Source organism: Homalodisca vitripennis, chromosome 4 (assembly GCF_021130785.1).
Source record: "Homalodisca vitripennis isolate AUS2020 chromosome 4, UT_GWSS_2.1, whole genome shotgun sequence".
NCBI classification, from domain to species: domain Eukaryota; kingdom Metazoa; phylum Arthropoda; class Insecta; order Hemiptera; family Cicadellidae; genus Homalodisca; species Homalodisca vitripennis.
In genome coordinates, this window is record NC_060210.1 from 23612876 (window position 1) to 23635873 (window position 22998).

Sequence of the window (22998 nt, forward strand, 5' to 3'; positions counted from 1 at the left end):
CTGATTAATACGCTACAATACCAAATTAAGCTACAAATTAATGAAATCCTATACTTATGTATATCACTGATCAAAGTTTTAAAATATAAACTATTTATTAGACATTTTCTATGAGTTAGGGCATTAACGTAACTACATTTAGCTGATTCATATAAGAGATCCTACAGTAAAGATCTTAGAGGAACACATACTCGTGCCTAAGTAAAATATTGCACACTCACTGAGGAAACGAGAATCTTTGAAAGAAAATTTACAAAAATATATACATTTGCATACATATCACAATATCATCTACGAGGAATTCAGATTATTATTCTACTTCTGTTCACATAGAGATGAGGTTATCATATCATTTAATTCATAAAAGTACAGAAAACATGAGATACATTTCAATAAGTGATTTAATGATAATAAAACAACTGCCCTAAGGTAACATAGCAGAAAATTTTTATTACAATTAAATCTAACAAAACGCTTGTCATTAAGTTTCCAATAAAAATAAACGAGAACAAGGAGGAATCAACTCGATAAAAACTGAATCAGTTACAAGAGATGAGTGGCATGGACTAGGATGATGGGGGACGGTAGATGACTTGTTTGTTACGTTTGTTTCTGGGTAGGCAAGGATTTGTGCAGTTCGGTGGAGGGACTGGCAGCTCTTCGCCACTGCGGCAACCGACTGACTGGCCTCGTGTTGGGCTGGGGTCGGGCCACGTCACTCGTATTGCTGCAAACATACATTCTGTCATCATATGGACAGGATAAATACAACACATGTGGTATTAGTTAGTTATCTTAATAACTTCTATTTTTGTTAAGAGAGAAAGAAACCTTAACCTGACATAAATAGAAACTATAAATCAATAATTTATACCAGTCAAGTCTACTTCGTGCCAGGAGGTAAGACAACAGAGATAATAAGATATTTAATTTGCTATATTGTAGTTATTAAACAAATGAATTGATGGAATTCCACTATTCTACATAGGAATCTGTAAAATATTTATTAAATGCCATCATAATAGGAATCTTATTGTATATTTTTCGGTCAATATTAGTGTCGTGTCATTTGTATATTGACATAAAGTAGCTCCAATAATACCATATAGGTAATTAACATATATGATAAAAATATAAGGTCTCAAGATAGAACCCTATGGAACTCCATAATCAACTTTCTTCCACGAAGGCATTCAGACATTCAGTATTTGCTGTACTTATTTCAAATAACTCGTTTTCTGTCACTGAAATAAGAGAAAAAGAAGCATATTTCTGTGTTATTTATGTCAAATTCTGTAAATTAAAATATTACAAGGAAGAAGTACAAAGTCAAAAGCCTTGGGCAGGTCACAGTAAATACCCACATCCCTCTTAGACCAATCCCAGGTTACGGATAGCTTTGCCTGAGTTATTGTCTTCCTGGACCCATACTGACTAGAATTTATTGTCATTTTGTTCTAAAAATATTTATGCTGAGTTTCTACAACATTTTTTATGTAGAAACAGACAAGAACAAGGCTACTGGATTTCTTTAGACTTTCCTTCTCAGGCTACAAAATAACTTCAAATGTTTTTAAATCTCTATAAATTCTTTAGAAACTGTTTCCACAGTACATAGTTTTATTTAGTACACCATTACCACTCAAGAACATTAAACATGCTGCAAGCACATACAAAATTGTTATCATAACACAAGTGTATTTATACACTTGTTGAAAAAATATTACTGATAATCAATGTGTAACATATTTAATTGTATTGAACTCAGACCTGTTTATTATTACAAACAATAAAAATGCTAGTACTTGCTAGAGACATACAATAAATACAAAAACATTACTTAAATTTAACCATAAAAATGGCAGTCAGATCTTTTGGGTTAACTACATCTGTCATAACATATACGTAAGTTGTCTAAACACCATGTTACATATTCTAGTAATTAGAGTTCTCGTAGTTTATCAATCTGATTAATAAATATATAAATTATATATATATATATATATATATATATATATATATATATATATATATAAATTACTGACAAGTAATAATTAAATTAGGTTTAAAAACAATTTTTTATTTTAATATTCAAATTTTACATTTTAAGGCTGAAAACAGATGACTAGGATTTTACTAATTTTGAAAAAAAGCCTGCACAATTGTACCTCAGTTGTTTATTATCATTTTTTATCTTACAGGGCCAACCAACAAATGGCACCTGTTAACTCACATTATGCTACTGGTACGGTACCCGTGTGAACTAACTGTCATGTCATCATGGTCATATTGGTCTCAGGCAGACCTGATTTATAATAGTATATAACAGTTTAATACACACTATCCTAACATGCTGAAGTATAACTGAACATGTGGATAACAAATATGTACACACACAAAATTTGCTATAATTCATAATTAGATTAGTTAGTCATTCATTAAATAATCACTTTTGTGCACTATGAAACAGAGTATATAGCAACCTGTGTCTTAGAAACACACAAAAATTGAACAGCTGAAATGTGACCAGTTGAACTGAACAAATAAAACACTATACTGTGCAATGCGGTTCAGTAACCAGGTAGTTCAGAATTTTTCTGTACCACGCATGATGGTAAATGACGACACCACGTATTAAAACAATGAGTACTAGTAAACATATACAAAAATCGAAACAAAGTTTAAGTTCACCCACACCAGGTTCGGTATTTATTGAACAAAATCCAAAACTTTATCAGACTGAGGTTGTTTCAAGTTTGACGTGCCTCCCATAATTTTGTAAAGAAAATGTCAAAAAGTCTAATAAATATCTTCCTAATACATTTTATTTGATTTCTGTTGTTTATAAAGTTGATGATGGGAATTATATTATTTCCAGCCGAATTGTAGTAAAATTTGGCAAAATTGCATAATATATTTTCTTAACTACAATTAAGAAAAAATCTATATAACTTGTATGAAACTAAAATATTAAATACACCACAAATGTGTTTTTACCACTCAATAACACTGTTTCTAAATATTTTCTTGCTAATTGAATTCATAATTTGTTTTATATATTACTAAGTAACTTGTTGTCATATATCTGTGTTAACTCTAACTAAAAAAGTACCACTTAAATTACTAATCACAACAGATATATGTAAATAAGATAAATTAAACATAGTTTGATATTGTATGCTACTAATGACCACAAACAGAATTTTAATTTTTAAAATCTAACATTTTTTAAAGAGATAATTCATTTATAGCCTTAAAAATATTTGTTTTAAGATAATGCAAAACATAAATATGTAAATATACAGTACTACTGTACATACATAAACTATTAAATCAAAACTGTGGAAATTTTAGAAAACTGCATAGCATGATTAGGGATAGCTGCAACAATACTGTAGAAGAGATTTCAAATGAGTGAAATATAAGATTTTAATTTATAAACATTTTCTTTTGTATAAAAGAAAATTAATAAAAAATAAGCAAGGTAGATATTAGTACTTATCGCTTCACTATACACTATCGACAATTGTTCTTTAAATGTTTCAGCCTGTCTATGAATAACCTAAAACTGTAGTACAAAATTATAATATTATAACCATCTCTTACATCTCAAAACAAAGAGGAATATATATATATATATATATATATATATATATATATATATATATATACAGGGTGAGTTTTAAGTCCCTTCCCCCCTATTTTTTTTTTAAACCGTATAAGTTAGGAGGTTAAACTCCGTACATATTCGTTAGACCTAAATAATCTTGTTTTTCATGGGTTCATTGACTCTCCACCTCCAATGGGGGACGGTCCAACGAGGAGTAAGGCCGAGATTCTTAAATGTAAGCATAGGTTGATATGCACATCAAATTAAAGGTCTCTGTAAGTAGAATACAATGCCGCAAAAACCGGACCTCAAAAGGTTCATCCTAATGAAAATTACAGGGTGTTAAAATGTACAAAATAGTAATGTGTTATTATCTGCGTTTTTATCGCGCAACTTTTTTAAAAGTTCATTTCAAAACAATTTTTCTATTGCTGTTTATTCTTTAAAAGAAACTTTATTTTGTTGTGTTTAATGATTTTAAGGGATCACTGGAAGTCCGAGATCTAGGAGTTAACTAAAGGGATTTAATAAGAAGTCGGTCATGTGATGTGTCGTTTAACATTGCCTTTTAACGCTGGAAACGGTGCTACAATCTGAATTAAAAAAGGATAATTCGTAATTTTGTTAATAATAATTTTGTACAGAATCTGGGGTCTGCATTTTTTAAATGTAATCTTTGACATAGTCCCTGTGTCGTTGTAAAAGTGAAAGTTGTTTGTTATCTGGGAGACATGTTATGTTTGGTTTCAGTTACTTGGGCCATTAAGTATCTGACCTTGTTAGTTGCAGTGTAGCTACTGGACCTTGTTAGTTTTAGTGCTGTTAAAGTTAGAAACATGTCTCGCACTCTTCAAGAAAAAGTTGACATGGTGTTTATTTTTGGTGCTTCTGGGAATAATTACCACGAAACAATGAGACGATTTTAATGAAAACCATCCAGAAAGACCTGTTAGCAGAACTTATTTAAGGCAGTTAATAACAAAAATTTAGAGAGACTGGTAGCGTACTGATGCAAAACGTTCAGGCCGTCCTCCTTTGTCAGAAGAAGTTGATTTTGAGGTTCTTTGTACAGTCGTGGAAAATCCTCAAACCTCTTCGAGACAAATAGCAGACAATATCGGGGTATCACAACGCAAAGCAATAACTACCCTGAAGAAGCACAAATTTCATCCCTACAAAATTATGGTACATCACGCATTAAATGAAGATGACCCGGACAGAAGATTGCAGTTCTGTGAAACTATGGATAGACTAATTATAGCAAATCCAACAACCGTAAATAATATCTGCTTTAGTGATGAGAGTACATTTTACGTAAATGGTTTAGTGAATAGACACAACTGCCGATACTGGGATAACTCTAATCCCCATGTTCACAGAGAACATCATACCCAGTATCCCCAGAAAGTAAATGTTTTGGGCAGGTCTCTTTGGTAACCACGTGATTGGACCACTGTTTATTGACGGAAATTTAAATGGGGGAAAGTTATTTACATATGCTCCAAAATAATATTCAATCCATTAATAGAAAATACAATTCGCACTAATGTTGGGGGAGTTTAATCGAGAAGAAGTAAGGTTCCAGCAGGACAGTGCTCCTCCACACTACGATGTTAATGTTCGTGGTTACCTTAATGTACATTTTCGTGAGAAGTGGATAGGACGACGCGGGGCAATAGAATGGCCGGCACGGTCCCCTGACTTGAACCCACTGGATTTTTTTTTGTGGGGACACTTGAAGTCTGTGATTTATTGTACACCAGTCGCATGTGTGGAAGATCTTCGGAACAGAATTACTGAGGCCTGCAGGAAGGTAACACCAGAAATCCTAACCCGTGTAAGGAGTGAATTTGTTAACAGACTATACTACTGTCAGGAAGTAACAGGGCAATCAGTTTGAGCATCTACTACAATAAAAGGGTAAGTAACAACCTACTAGTATCGGAATCATACAATATTAGAACCGGAATCGCTGTTGAAATAAAAATAAATGGGTCCTAAAACCTTTGTAAGACAACAATTCTTTAAATAAAATACTTACAAGGCGACACAACACATGATCGAATTCTTATTAAATCCTTTAGTTAACTCCTAGATCTCGGACTTCCAGTGATCCCTTAAAAATCATTAAACACAACAAAATAAAAGTTTCTTTTAAAGAATAAACAGCAATAGAAAAATTGTTTTGAAATGAACTTTTAAAAAGTTGCGCGATAAAAACGCAGATAATAACACATTACTAGTTTGTACATTTTAACACCCTGTAATTTTCATTAGGATGAACCTTTTGAGGTCCGGTTTGCGGCATTGTATTCTACTTACAGAGACCTTTAATTTGATGTGCATATCAACCTATGCTTACATTTAAGAATCTCGGCTTACTCCTCGTGGACCGTCCCCCATTGGAGGTGGAGAGTCAATGAACCCATGAAAAACAAGATATTTAGGTCTAACGAATATGTACGGAGGTTTAAACCTCCTAACTTATACGGTTTAAAAAAAAAATAGGGGGGGAAGGGACTTAAAACTCACCCTGTATATTTATATATGTATATACGAACATATAAAATACTACAATTTCTCAATACTGAATTTGTAAAATAAAAGTAATACCACAAAACGCAACTTCCATTTATTAAAAAAAACACACTTAACAGAGTTACACCTTGTATAACCTACCAATTAAGGAGTTTTAGATTAAAAATTCAGCTTTTCTGGAATTATCACCACCCTAAAACAAATAATAGATCTTCAACCTAGAAATGTTATTGCAAAAAACTGTACGATTTGACATGTCATGCTCACTACCCAACAGTAACCATGCACTTGATCTGTTTACGTTTGGTTCCAGTCATTGTTTAGTACTTGCATGCAATGTTTGTCTCTCGACAGAAGATCTAGTTTGAGAGTACCTGGGTGATAATTATGTTAGCTATGATTGCAAAAGGTGGAATTTGGTATTGAGAATTTTGTTTCACAGCAAGATAAGTTCAATCGCCAGAAGATCTAATATTAAGTGTGTGAAATATTATTTGTGGCTTGTTGATGTAAGTGGAATCTGAGTTAATGCATAAACAACATTTCTGTTTATTAAGGAATTTTCAATAGTTTTTCAAACTGAAATGGGTTTTTATATCACCTCAATCTCCAGATATTTAAAAGTAAAGTTTAAATTTGTTTAATACCTAACAATTTCTAGATACTGTCAACCTTCCGTGAAAGAATTATACTAATGTGGCTTCATATTAGGAAATATACATTTTTGGTAATATTTTACCATCCACACAATTGCTTTTCATTTGATAACATGTTTAACTCTCTACTGAAAACATTACAAACAACCTAATCGTTATTTTTTTAGGGAATTAAACCACACAGCTTGCACTTATTAGTGTATCATAGCATTCAAAAATATTTTACAAGCAATACTATAAAGGTTTAAACCGTTTGGCGAATATATCACATTTCGTAAGAATTTCAATAAGAGAAATTATTCCAGATAAAAGATAAAACTGACTGGTTTTTGCCAATAATCCGGAACTACTCCAGAGATCTAAAATCTCTATTCTGGGTGACATGCTACACCCAGTTGAAACTATTGTTTGACTACAGAAAATTACTATCACTACAAATTTGTATGTCAACTATTTGTTCAAATTAGGGATGGGGCCATTCTAAAAATTCCAACTTCTTCATTCAATTTTAATACTAATTACAAGGCCTCGTGAAATCTTAACCATTTTAAGTCTCTGTCCAATAGGCTAATATTGACTATTATCAAATTTGTGTCTGACAACCGGATTTAAATCAAGCTAATATGAAAACATTTTTTATTTAGTATCACCCTTATAGTTCTTATATTTCAATCCTTACTTAACCCATATTCAATTTATTTCTTAGAGAAAATTAGTTATTATATTTTATAAAAAAGTAAGTAGTTTTCTTTGATGCAATTCAAATTGTTTATAACCTCCCGGACTGTGGTGTACGATCGTCGTAGAGAATTAAAGTTTTGTAAACCACCATTGGTCATGCATCGGTGAACATAAATAATATTAAATACAGTCTGAAGCTTAAATTGAAAATTCATTAAATTGTAAAAGCAACTTTGGCTACACTATGCTCTTCATTTTCATTCTGTGTACTTTGTTCAATTTTGTAAGCCTGAGTTATGAAAATTGTTAGACCATCAGCAAGAAGAGGGAGAGGACACAAACCTTATATAACCAAATTAAGCTGAAATTCTATATTAATCCTACACCTTGACGATCCATGACATTGTGGCATGTAGGGCAATACATGGTTACACATCGTGGTCGCGTCGGTAGTCGTACCGAGGTAGCTGGTCATGTCTATTCTGGATGTTTCTGTAGATTCTATCTGTCTTTACTTGTTTATTATTGTAGATTATTTCAGGATGAGGTCACTTCGGGCTTAAGGAGAACAGGTGCTAAATAATATACAGCGGACAGAAATAATCCAAGCCGGCTGCCCCGCTTCCTAAACGCCCCGCCATGGTGCAGTGGTTAATACAATTGTTTCCTTATCCTCCTAAAAGGTCCATGTGCTTCTTAATAATTTGTTTGAGGACCCAATATATTCCAAATTCAGTGAGACTGAACTTTACAGAGTTGTAACTTTTCTATATCAGTACTCTATGTTAATGTTCTGAATAGACAAAAGCTATTACTATTGGAATTCTAAACAAAATTACAAATAATCGTTAAGCTATACTAAGAATCGAAAATCAGAATGGACCCATCTCTAATATCAAGTTAACATATGTTAGTCTAATTGTATAGTTAAATAAAGTTTATTTTTGGTTACCTGAAGCTAAATGAATGAAAACTGCTACATAAAAACCACTTGTAACTTTTGTCCATGTATATTAATTATTTTACTACTAAAACTATATGTTTGAGAATCTATAAAACTTTCAATATGCGAAAATTGTAACATGAACATAATGTACATATTTTCTTCTTGAATAATTCTATGAGTTCTTATTTATGTTTATAAGTATTTTTCATATTGTACATCTATTAACTCTCATTCATAGAGACGAACAAATAAACATTATGTATGATTATTATCCCTTCAACATGTTTATGTCCCTGCCCTTTATTGTATGATTGTTTTAATGTGGCAAAAACATTAATAGTGGCATTTTTCTAGTGTATAAAATATCATCAATTATGGATGTTATGTAGTTTGGACTTAACGTCGACCTAACCTCGCATAGCGCAATGTCAGCACTTTTAGGGTTAACAACGGCAGACAACTCATCTGAATATGAGTTCAGTTCAAACAAATGTCACTAAGAAATTCTTAAAACTTCCCATGTTATTGTTAAATACACCAATAATTATTGTATAATACACCAAAAACCAAGTTTTGTATAGTACTAAGGCATCAAAATGCATTATCAAAGGCAGACTTTCGATTTTCTAATTACATCTGAACACTTTGAAAGGATAGTAAAAATTCAAAATTATTTTATATATGGTTTTTATGTTTCAGTTTTAATTTAATAATGTTCACTCAATAGAAATATTCTAAATCTGTCCCATGTGTTTTTGAGATCACAGTTATGATACTTTTTGTGTTGTAATAATTTTGTTGTTTTTATAATAAATTTAAATTTCATTACAGTTTAAAACTAAATTAACTAATCTGACTTATAATACCGTTATAATTATTACATTAGACTTCAACTCGAATCTTTTTATTTGTTTCTCGACATGTAAGATGTAATCTAGCTTTGATAATATTTTTTAAATCAACTACACGTGTAAAATAGGAATAAGGAATCTAAACAGAAATCTCAAATACTTAGGGGTCTCATATCCTGATCTGGCTCACAAATGAGTTTATGAAGGATACTTACACCAAACGTCTGATATGGGCAGCGTGAAACATTGTACAACCTTGTCATTTCGCTAACCATGGTTCACTTTGCTAGCTGTTTCACTCAGGTCTTTATTCAGATATTATATTTTAAATAATGAGCAAAAAAATTGCTAGTTCTGTATCTTGACTGACCTTCTATACTAAGTTTAAACTGACACAAGATTATATTATTTACCATTTTACTAGAACAAATTTCAATAGCTTTTGGCAGTTTTCAAGTATTCAAATTACGACATAGGCATAACGGCTGGTGTGTTATCACAGTTAGTTTAATAAATTTATTATCTGTCTGAGTTACTACAGTATTATAAAAATAAAATTAACATGATGAGTTAAACGATTGATGTACCAACCGACTTGTATTGTATAATTCAGTAAGAAAATCAAAAACTGAACTGATTAGCAAGATTTTACTTACAACATGCAAAAAATAAGTAAAGAATATAATTTTTATTAACTAATCGTGCAAATTAGCAACAAAACAAGGAGTGTAAAAGTGAGTGGTTAAAATAAACAATTTCATTAGCCTAAATAATAATTTATTCATAACTGCTTAGAATTATGAAACAAAACGCCCAAATTCTAAATAAATATAGTGAAATTTAAACATGCTTTACAGAAAACGTGTTTATACATTATATTTGTTGAATTCTAAATTTAAACTATCTCTGATTACATCTTTAGGAACTGAAGAACAAGGAATATGTGTTTTATATTATATATATATATATATTGACTATAAAAATCAATATAGTAACTATAGTATTATTGGTACTACAAGAGTATAGTATCAATGTAGTAGTTAGTGATTTTAGTAACTTTTGACAATAGGAAACAGTGTTACCTCTTTTGTCTCTACAGACACACAATTCTAGATTCTGGGGATACATAAAAATATATTTTATTCAAATTGGACATACATAATAGAAAAGATGGACACTTTACTTTTTAGTTTCTAGTGAAACCATGTAACTAACTTCTAGTTAAAATAGACATTTATCTCTGTCAATAGTAAGTTTCTAATATGATGGACAGCACAACCGTTGTGGACGAGTATTGGTCTGTAGGAGGAGTGGTGCAAGTCTATACTAGCCTACTACTACCTAGGCAACGGAGCGAGGTTCATCAGACAAAATAAATCAAACATGATCAAAATAAAACATACAAAGAGTAAATCAAAATAGTTTACCTTGCCCAGCCTGAAACTGAAAGGCATGAAAAACACATACACAATTATACACGTGAAATTAAGTTTAAAGGACACATTAAATACATTTTATCGATGTGGTATTCAGAAAAATTGCACACAATTTGCTGGTTTTTGTTTGCCTGAGCCCAGTACAGGTTGTTTGTTTGGCCTTGAATTTACATCATTGCTAAACCCTCTGAGCCTGAGGCAAGTTGGCGTACTTGACACATATTAACTATGAAGTAAAATACAGAAGTTGTTGGAGTCCAGAAGGTTATTGACCGATTTTATCAGAAGAGCCTAGCTTGTACTGATTATTACATTCACTGCATGAAATTAGACAATGTACAAACTGAAAGTGCAATAAAATACAAATGGTTCCACTCGCTCAAAAATGATATCTGCATATCCCAGAAGTTCATTGAAGATGACCAGAAACCCTTGTTCACAGGAATTGATAACGTCACTTACAGAGCTGAAATTCCAGCCCGCCGCCACAGGTACTGGACCTTGTCCAATCTGCATTCTATACTCCACTAGATTTTTTAGTGCCAGGCCCACAAATGTTTATATTTATTTAAAAAAAAAAAAATGTTTAACCCCACAACAATATCCAATCTCATACAGATCATCACCTTCAAATCTGTCAGACATTGAATCGGATTCTTCACTGTCAGTAGGTTTTCCATGAGTTCAATGTTCTCCTCTATAGAACTAAAGTTCTATTTACACTAAACACAACAGAGAAAATGAATTAAGATGATCCTAGAACGGTTCGTACGAAGAGAAACAACGAGACTGGAACTACACGTTGTAAGCAGCACATCGTCCGCGCCCGTTCCTGGGCTCACACTGAGGCAATGAGACAGAGGAGTGTGTTAATGTAGTGCCATCATGATACTGCTGAGTCACTAACATCTGGACAATACAGTGGGTGTCCAGGAGCCACCCACTGCCAAGGATGGTGCATAGAGTAATTTGGATTTGTTCAATGCTAAAGGCTAGACCGAAGGCTCATGACCAACATGCACACTTCAGTCTGTTGTTCCACAGGAGATGTCTCTAATTCCCCCTCCCCCCCACTACTTTGAAAACAACACAGAAGCCGGGGGGAAGTTTCCACCCTTTTGCCCAGCAGAAAACTAAAGAAGACCCTACAAATTTCCTTGCAAGGCCCAATACTATGCGTATTACGAATGTGCATGCAAATCAGGTGGGGATCTGCTTTAACAATATGCAGTATAACGTCTAGTTAATTTATTGTTGGATATGTTTAAAAGTGTTTGTTTATGTGAGAAATCTGTTGGTCCAGTCTTGCATTATTGTTATTGTTAAGTTTAATATTTGTAATCTGTCATTGCCATGTTATAGTTTTATCACATTGTTATTTGTTAATATTTTATACTACTATTGTTATTCTAATGTTGTTGTTAGCATCGTTTTAATACTGATAGCATGTTGTTTAACCAGGTACACTCTGGGAAACAAAAATGCAGCACGAGACAAAAAATGAAAATATTAAAGCATATTAATTCAATCACATTTATCTGATCCCATTTAAATACACCTGGAAGACATTTTAAAGTTTTCAAGGATTTCAAATATCAATTTCCCCTTTTTATTGGACCCAAATGCCCAAATAGCCCAATATGTTGACTGTTTGGTTCTAACAGCACATTCAGGTTAAGCACAAAAGTTTATATCCAAATAAATATCAAATACACCAGTTTTCAGTGCTTTCTGTAAGAAACAGGTTTAGGTTAAAAAACCTTGAAAATGTAAAAGTACATAATTTTGAATATTCCACTAAAAATAATATATTTCCTGATTGTTTCAATATTTTCAATTAACTAATATAAGGGATCTTCCTTAGTAAGTTTTAGCGTCTTACTTACTTTAACTATAAAATGTTTGAACATTTGCCATCCCTTACCTAACAAAAGAACCTTACTTTAACTATAAAATGTTTGAACATTTGCCATCCCTTACCTAACAAAAGAACCGCCGGATGCATCAGGTTGTGTTGACAAAATCGGGCCTGTAGACAGTGGCCTCACCTGCAAACAGAAATGTTACATCAGTATTTAGGTTTACGATACGGCAAAGGAACATTACTACTACTTCATCATACTACATCATTCCAAAAATGAATATTTCTTTTAGTCTTAAATCACTATTATCAGTCGTTAATTTATACCACAATAATTTTAATCACAAGTTATTATCTATAAAACAGTTATCATATAATTCATGAAATGTGTTTCACAAAGAAGAGCTTTCACCTAGTAAGGAGCCCTTGTATTTCCTCTGATTTCTATCATGGTGGTTATGTAACTGACTGATAAGTCAGATTTTATACAGTTTTGTTTATTGCCGAACTACAACACAGTACTGGCAATACAGTAACACAAGTCTTATCAGATAGTTAAATGTACTATAACATACTATACACAAACAATTGCTATGCTGTTTTGCTCAATTTTTAAATTAGTAAACATTCAAATTCACATAAGCCTATATTAAATAACAAAATAAGGTAGCTAGAATAATAGGCTATCAGCACACCTGAGCAAAACATGAGTTCATTGTAAAAGATAATTGAGTTGAATAATTAATTAATTATTTATTATTTAGGGATTTTCCTTTGACCAGCGAAAAATAAGTGAAAACTTACTCTCTCCGTCTGGGTGGCAGCATTGCAAGTCTCCACCTGACCCCGTGGCTCAGGCGGTTGTGTCGCTTGCAGCGTTCGTATCGTCCTCTCCTTCTCCTCCACCTGAGACTGCAGGAACACCACCTGCACACCACATCACACATTCCATTCTAGATCAGGTGCATCTAACACAACCTCAGACTTACACAACAATAGAGTTCTATCCATTATAACTTTATTATTGACAATGGATGATTTGAAAGGAAAACAGGACTTTGGACATATTTTGAGAATTGAAATCTATCCTTATTTCCAGGTGTAAAAAGACTTACTAAATAGAGTCAAGCAAGTACAAATCAATAGTGATTAACTCACCAACATGAAGAAAGTTGACAACAGAAAAAGTTGTGTGTAAAAAAATTCAAGCATGTATCTGAAGGAAACACGACAATTAGGGCATTTGTCATCATTCAATGATACATAACTTCAGTAACACTACATTTCGAGATTTGCATATCTGATCCCTTCCTCAGGTGTATGATAATGTGTTAGGTTAGTCATCCTCTTGAGGAAGAGATCAGATTGCAGATCTCAACCCTTAACATGGAAGGGACTTTCTTCCGTTGTCCCTCCTCTAGACCTTTGTCTTTCTCTTATCTTGATTGGCATCTCAACAGTTAACACGTAGTACTGGGAGCACTTGGAAATCATTATACTTATTAGTTTTTTGTGAAGTAAAGAACCAAAAGTGTGTACATTTTATATGAGAAGTAAATTAATGTCAAAAGAGTAGTATTTCAAAGGTGTAATGTTGCAATATTGGTAAAAACTGAGCAACATCATGTTGACTAATTATGAAATAATGAATTGAGTATAAATAAAAGTGTTTCTTCTATCAAACTTCATGAAAGTTTTAGTGCACCTCAAAATTCATTCAAAGAAGAATGAAACTATTATTGAATATAAAGAACAAATTTCGACAGAGAATTGGATGTCTAAATAATCTCCAATATTTGTTGGGGTGAGTAAATAAATATAAGTGACAAATCTTTGATTGAAATAGACAACCTAGATAGTGTTTTGAAGATATTTGAAAAGACCTAGTCATCATATAATTAATACAGTAAATTATGGATTTTGAAAATTAACTAATTTGAATATACAAATTTTACAAACAAATTTTGAGCTGAATAAGTTCATTTACAATTCAGCCAGACCTTTACCAATAGAAAAGTGAAACATAAATTAATTTATATCATAGTGAAAAACATTAACATTAGTGTTCAATGACATGGAGACATTGATCTGTAGACTTCAAGCAACTTAAACTCATTGCATTGATACTTTTAACATCGGGCAGAAAATAAAGTGAACCTGTATATTTGAAGGCACGAAAGTGTGGCTTCCACATCAACAAAAATAAATCCAACACCCATTCATATTGGCATCCAACGATGTAAAGTAATTCAACTTCGAACCTCTACAAATTGATGTCCAACCATGTGGGGCTTCATCCAACAATATTCCATCAACTGATCTCACTCCCTTACAAATTGGCACCACCAATGTGCGGCAATAATTTCACACCTTTCAATGGTTGCTAACAAATCAAGATTCAGTTGCCAATTGATTTATATATGGAATGAGAATAAATTCTTCAAACAAAGATGCAAGTGATCACTGGAAAATATGAATAATGCATTCAAGTTTAGGTCAAATGTTTTCTTAATTGTAAAAATGTAATAGCAAACTAAATTTAAAATCAAGTGTGATATTTCTAGTAACCAGTAAGAACATTCCGAAGTAAGAAATTTTTCTCTGTGATTCTAGTTCTTATGATAGGAGACAGAATAATTAGCAATTAGAAGAGTAATATGTCATCACAACAAGAGTTAAATATCTTCAACACAGGTTTATTATCTTGAAGTTTATGTAAATTTAGGCTTTTATTGTTGATACTTTTAATGTGAGTATTTAATTGAACTGTGGCGTAACCGCAGAGGCTATATAACGAAAGAGGAGAAATGTTTGACTGCAACATTGTTCAGGTCACTGCTGTTTAACTCACTTGTCTCTGGTTACACTTTCTTAACACTCTATACTGCTTGAAGTCTGAGCAATTTAGAATTTGGAATGTAAATTAATTAAGTTGACCAGATTAATGAGTCTACATTACTTTTATGACAGAAACTTGTATTACTGGTAACTACATGTTTATAGAAATAGTGTGAATTACAATATGACGACTTATGTTGGTGATATACAATAATGATATAATTAACCGATGATATTGTGTGTTGCTCTCTGTAGATGTGATACACTAAATATTACTGACGATCAAAACATTTCATATAGTAATATAGCAAGATAATTATTAAATTAAACATGTGTTTTAAAACAAAGCTGAAATTAAAAATCACTTCCAGCTCAGTAAGAAGAAAGGTAGATTTCACACATAGCCATTGTCTTTAAACATCAAAATGAAGATGCATTATTAGTTTAGATGTTATAATTCGCACAAAACTGATGGAACCATAACTCTCAATGTTATCATGTTAACACTTTCAAACATTTAGAAACTCCATAATCTTGAAACCTACCAGGAAAAGAATTGTTATAAGCATAACAAAGTCTTACTAATAATGTGGACTTGATTTAGTTATAATTAATTCGAAATTATGTTTGTAAACATATTCACTTATAATGATTCAAATGCACACTTCTATAACTTTAAATGGCCACCATCTTGAAACCTTAAAAGACATAAAAAATAAGTAAGACTAAATGTTGCTTGAAATTAATTGACAATTTTAAGAACAATGTTGATTTTGTTCTTGACCAAATGCGAATGACCACCATTTTGAAATGTGTTATAGGTCATGTTATAGCTTAGAGTGTCACACCTCAGCTGTTTACCATGTAGCTGTTTCCGAGGCACCTATATGGAAATTTTAGGTAAAACAAGATAATCCCTAACTCTGAAGAAATTTGGAAAAACCGGATAATCCATTCACTAGAGTTTATTTCCTGCTACTGCTGTAACGTCGTAAGTATTAATAAGTTATAAATATCCTTCTCTATTCACACATCCCTTTGCACATTTTTCAAATTTCATTTTTCATATCGTATGTTGACTGTTACGGTTCGGTTAAGAGAGTGCCATGGCCGAGTGGATCTGAGTTAGAGAAAGCACTTGTCAGAAACCTTGCACATTTTATCAGAAAATTCAATTTTGTACTGTAACAACACTTCTCCCTACTCTGTTTCATAAGATCCTTGCAGACACCAGTGGCCCACGTGGACAAGCAGAATAAGGCTTAAAAGGAGATCGGTCTCTCTTAAAAAAATATTGAATTTACAATTACTTCATTAAACACAAAAGGGAAATATATACGTGAAGAGTAAAATTATAAAATATTTACTTTTACAGTCATCAGTATAGAATAATGAATAAGTAATAAACAAATACTAAATACATAAAGAAAAACGGAATATTAATGTTAATATATTGTGTTTCCTATTTTAATATTTAAAATCATTACAATTAGAACTAATACTTAAAGTAACATTATATATATTGTAAAGTCCAAAAATACATACATAATTAAATTTTTTAGTACAATGATGCTACATGCAAGAGATTAAACACAAAATGAAAAGGGAAAACAATCTGTTACATTCAATTTTGAAAACTACAATCATAACTTAAAAATAAGTCTATCATATATGAAATAAAGAAATATCAGGTTCGATAATGAAATGAAATGAAAAATGTTTTTATTGAATGCAAAGAAAAACATTCAATTAGCGAGGTCAAATGGTCAATTGGATAATTGTTATATAATAACTAAAAATACTGAGTACAAGCCTGGCGAGAGGAGAATTAGTTTGGGTTGCGTTCTGAGCGCTGGGAATGTACAGTCCAGACCAGCAAAATATCGTTTCTGCACGACTACAAAACCTAATTAAAAAACTGACATCAACTAGCTAATATGTGAGAGAGTTAATCAAACACTCCCCCTGGGACAAATCTTACTGAAGAGCACACTATACAGGGGTTATGGAATAAATCTACATTTCAAATCAATTAGATACGTCTAATTGAAAGTAAAAGGTGTAACTGCTTTCTTTCCGACAAGTTGGATTGCTGTTATATGTATGTTATTTAAGATTTTCTTGGCTTTTAAGGATGAGGGAGGTTCTATTCTCCTCATCCCCTCTTAGTCTCACCACTGCTACAAACGCAGCTTGCTACACGTGTCACATGGTACATAGAACTTGAGATTGTTCAGACAGGTATTAGCTGACAGGCGTAAGTGATGACTCACAACGCAGAAGTGCTTTAGGCTGACAATGAGCACATTCAGAAGCACACAACAGCAAACATGCAGGTGAGGGAGGTTCTATTCTCCTCATCCCCCCTTAGTCACACCGCTGCTACACATACTATGAGCTTGAAATTGTTCAGACAGGTATTGGCTGACAGGAGTAAGTGATGACTCGCATCACAGAAGTACTGTAGGCTGACAATGAACACATTCAGAAGCACACAACAGCAAACATGCAGGTGAGGGAGGTTCTATTCTCCTCATCCCCCCTTAGTCACACCGCTGCTACACATACAATGAGCTTGAGATTGTTCAGACAGGTATTGGCTGACAGGTGTAAGTGATGACTCGCATCGCAGAATTGCTTTAGGCTGAAATGAGCACATTCAGAAGCACACAACAGCAAACATGCTGGTGAGGGAGGTTCTACTCTCCTCATCACCCGTTAGTACCACTGCTGCTACACATACTATGAGCTTGAGATTGTTCAGACAGGTATTGGCTGACAGGAGTAAGTGATGACTCGCATCGCAGAAGTGCTTTAGGCTGAAATGAGCACATTCAGAAGCACACAACAGCAAACATGCTGGTGAGGGAGGTTCTACTCTCCTCATCACCCGTTAGTACCACTGCTGCTACACATACTATGAGCTTGAGATTGTTCAGACAGGTATTGGCTGACAGGTGTAAGTGATGACTCGCATCGCAGAAGTGCTTTAGGCTGAAATGAGCACATTCAGAAGCACACAACAGCAAACATGCTGGTGAGGGAGGTTCTACTCTCCTCATCACCCGTTAGTACCACTGCTGCTACACATACTATGAGCTTGAGATTGTTCAGACAGGTATTGGCTGATAGGCGTAAGTGATGACTCGCATTGCAGAAGTACTGTAGGCTGACAATGAGCACATTCGGAAGCACACAACAGCAAACATGCGGGTGCGGAGGGGTAGTGAGAGAGCCTAACCTGACCTAACAGCAGCGACTAGCGTAGTTACCTGACGCTGGAGATCTGCTATCACCTCTTGTTGGGCGATCTCGTTCTTCCTGTCCGCCGCACTGTCACAGTTGGGGTTGTAGAAACCGTTCTGGAACATTAATGTGCAATGTAAGTTTTATTTGTCAATAGTTGTAAGATTACACCTAGTGATCCTGGAATAGTTAATCTGAAACATGTATTAAACCTCACAGTGCAAGTGTATCACAGTCACAGTTACCTGGGCGAGATATGGCAGCAGATTATATTATTCACAGGTTACATTCACAGTTAAATATGTCATTACAAAAATGTAACATGTATCATCAACATGTGTCATTGAAAGATATAAGGCAGTAAACCAGGTGTCAATGAAAAAATATTAAATTTTTGTTTTAGTAGCATCAATTTAATGCTCCTGGGTTTTGGTAGCATCAAATTGATGACCTTAGGTTTTGGTAGCATCGAGCTGATGTCCCTAGATTTTCATGGCATCAAGCAGATACCCCAATGTTTTGGTTGTATCAAGCTGATACGCCTGGGTTTTGGTAGCATCAATATGTTGTTCCTGGGTATTCATGGCATGGGTTTTGCTAGTATCAAGCTGATGCCCCTGGGTTTTTTGTAGCATTAACCTGATGTCTCTGTATTTACGAGGCATCAAGATGATGCCCATGGGTTTTGTTAGTATCAAGCAGATGCCCATGGGTTTTTATAAAATCAAGCAGATGCCACTAGGCTTTGGTGGTATGAAGCTGATGCCCCTGGGTTTTCATAGAATAGACAATAGACAATAGACAATTTATTGGCCATTAATAATTTTCAATAAAATTACAATAGGCTTCGTCAAATATTAAGGCTTAAATTACTAGCCTAATCTAAAGTTAAAAATCCTTATGAATGATCTCACAGCTAAAATATTCATTAATATTATAGAAAGGTCTATTTTTTAGCCAAGAATACAATTTATTATTAAAAACTTGACATGGTAAAGTTTGAACAGCATAAGGTAACAAATTGAACATTTTAATGCCTAAGGTTGTATGGTAATTCATGGTTTTACCTAATCTAGCTCTATCTACATTTAACTTATCTTTATTTCTTGTATTATAGTGATGAACATCATTTCTTTTCAAAACCATGTGTGACTTTTTTCTTACATCTACTAATACCTCATAAATATACAGATTTATAACAGTTAAAACACCAATATTTACAAACAAAGGTTTACAATGATCTAACACAGGTGCATCCGCTAAAATTCTCACAGCCTTCTTTTGGATTACTAGCACCTGATCAATGCCTGTACCATTACCCCAAATTATTAAACCATATCTAATAATACTTTCAAAAAATGCAAAGTAGGCCATTTTTATATACCTTTGTGATACTATTTTTTTTAAATTACACAATAAGTAAATAACCCTAGACAATCTCTTGCATACATAATCAATGTGTTGTTTCCAAGATAACCTGTTGTCCACTATTATCCCCAATAACTTAACAAAAACTTCAGATTCAAATATAGGCCTATTAATATTCTTAAGAGTTATTAACATTTGTTTTGTTTTTTCTGCGTTTAAATAGAGACCATTTACATTAAACCAGTTAACAGTTTCATTCATTGTAGTCTCTACCAAGTTGTTTAAGTAAAGCAAATTTGTGTGACTATTTAACAAAGTGGTATCATCAGCATATATAGTAGTAAAACTAGAGACATTAAAACTTAAATCATTAATAAATATAATAAACAAAACAGGACCCAACACAGATCCCTGTGGCACACCTATATTTATATCAGCCACTTGGGAATAAGCTCCATTAACCATAACAACCTGTTTGCGATTTGCAAGATAGGACCTTAACATGTTCAAATTCTTTGCACGAAACCCATAGAATTCCAATTTGTTCACCAGTATATCAGGTCTAACACAATCAAATGCTTTGCTCAGATCACAAAGTGTGAGCCCAACAATTATTTTCCAAAGCTAAGAGAACATTATTTACAAGAGTATTTACAGCTTTAACCGTTGAACAATCAGTGCGGTAACCAAATTGACTAGAACTAAATAATTTGAGATTTTCAAAATGAATACATATTTGATGTTTAAGTAATTTCTCAATTACCTTAGACAAGATTGGTACACATGAGATAGGCCTATAATTATTCGGACAATCAAGTGAGCCATTTTTATACACAGGTACAACTTTTGAAAATTTTAAACATGTTGGAAAAATCCCTTCCAATACACAACAATTAATAGAATATGTCAAAGGCTCAATTATATAATCAATAACAGCTTTAATTAAAATACTACTTAATCCATACACATCTTTAGAATGGGAATTTTTTAGAGATAAAACAATTTTACGAACATCATCTACAGTGACAGGACAAAAAACACACTCCTCAAATGGAGGCAATAACTTATTAAGACATTGATTTGCACTATTCACAGAACTTTTCACTTTGGCACTGATCTCTTCAATAGCTGTCACACAGTGTGAGTTGAATTCATCAGGCAGAATATTACTGGACCGACTGCGTAGGGTTTCCTTCCCCGATGCCTTGTTAATGATTGTCCATGCTGCTCTACATTTATTGACTGAATTTTCTATGTAATCTTCATTACTCTGTCTCTTTGCTTCTTTAATAGCCAGTCTATAGCGCCTTCTAAGAGTTCTCAGCAAGTTGAGTAAATTATCATTATTCGTTCTATTATAAATGTCATGACAACACAAAATTTGCTTTTTCATGTTCTCTAGCTCTGGGGTATACCAATTTAAATTTTGCTTTTTAGTTCTATTATTAGGTTTATTAATCTTTATCTCTTGCATTGGATGGCATTGATTAAAAATTTCTAAAAATGTATTATAAAACAAATCAAAAGTTTCTTCTGCTGTTAAGTTACAATTCTGAGGAGCAATAAAATTCCAGTCTACCTTACTTAAACAGTATTTAAACCCCTCCAGGTTCACAGTTGTATACCTTCTTGCAAATTGAATCGAAGGCCTACTTGAATTTATTTTACCGGGGCCATCAGTCTTCTTATTGATAGGCCTATTCTCCGCCAACCAAACCATAATTTGAATAGCCTTATGATCTGACAACAAAGGTTCAAAAATATGCAGCTCGTAATTTTTAGGGCAGAGGTCAGTAATAACATTGTCCAAACAGGCTTCTCCACGAGTAGGCAAATTATTTACACAAAACAAATTATATTGCCGGAGACAGTTCAAAAAGTCATTTACACTAGGTTTTGAGGTGTTTCGGATATCAAAGTCAGCATTAATATCTCCACAAATTATTACTTTACATTTAGGCCTAAGTCTGATTAAAAATCTCAGAAGTTGATCTAACTTGTCCAGAAAGACATTTACTTTACCTTCAGGGGAACGGTACAGAGAAATAATAATGACATTTAATTCAATCAGCCTGATAGCACACACCTCAAAATGTAATTCTTCACAAAATTTATTTACGTTCAATTTCTCAGTGACAAATTTATTAGATAAAAGTATACTTACTCCTCCTCTTATATGTGTCACACGGCAGTATGCACTACCAACCAAATAGTCATCGGGTACATTATAAGTCACTTCATTATCCCGTAACCAATGTTCACTGAGGCACACAATATTAAAATTATCAGATTTTAAAATCTCTTCAAGCTGTTCAACTTTTTTATGCAAACCTTGAATATTAATATAAAACATTTTTAAGTTAGGCAAGTTCAAACATTCCAAATCAGTCATGTTGACCATGTCCGGGCTTAGGCCTATGTCCTTTCTAATGGTATCATTAGCTGCTCGTTTAAAGATTCAGCCTGTGTCCGCCTCTTGGTTAGAAACTTAGTAACATAAATATTTTTAGGCCAAAAACTTGAATGATAGATTTCATTATAGAGGCTACTTGGTACTCCAACTTTAAATGAACTATATTCTTGAGGAAACTTTGAAGTTAATTTTTCCACAATATAGTCAGCTTCCTTCTTATCTTTAATATATTTCTCTAAGTCTTTAGATTCAATATGTGGACGTAGCCTAGATACAAATAGAAAAAGTTTCTTCTCTGCTACGGATAAATTATCATCGGCCGCTGTGCCAGTGATAAATTTTTTTTACCATTAGACCCATTTCTAGTTTTATCTGATATAGTTTGGCCTCTGCTGCCTGAATTAGGTTTAACCTGAATAGACCCAGTAACATTTGTACTAGGCCTAGACCTCCTATTTGACCTACTGTTAACTTCTAGCCACTCACCATCTTCCTCCTTATAAGCTAACGCAGAGCTTAACTTAGGTGTACTAGTTAAATCAACTAGCCCATCA

The 22998-nt window shown here is 33.1% G+C and overlaps 1 protein-coding gene across 11 annotated transcripts in view; it reads right to left on the minus strand.

Moving 5' to 3' along the window:
- Positions 1 to 336: 336 nt before the first annotated feature.
- The window catches only part of LOC124359042, a 178143-nt gene continuing 155481 nt past the window's right edge, over positions 337 to 22998 (minus strand). For 6 of the 11 annotated variants that reach the window (XM_046811436.1, XM_046811435.1, XM_046811427.1 and 3 more), the window contains 4 exons: positions 18690 to 18779; positions 13384 to 13506; positions 12699 to 12766; positions 337 to 727 (listed from right to left, as the gene is read on the minus strand). In XM_046811436.1, coding sequence (XP_046667392.1) covers positions 601 to 727; positions 12699 to 12766; positions 13384 to 13506; positions 18690 to 18779 — 408 coding nt within the window. In that variant the 3' untranslated portion in view covers positions 337 to 600. Of the gene's footprint in view, positions 728 to 6289; positions 6342 to 9497; positions 9507 to 10709; positions 10726 to 12698; positions 12767 to 13383; positions 13507 to 18658; positions 18780 to 22998 lie in introns of those variants that run through there. The other 5 variants (XM_046811431.1, XM_046811432.1, XM_046811433.1 and 2 more) reach the window with 5 other exon arrangements.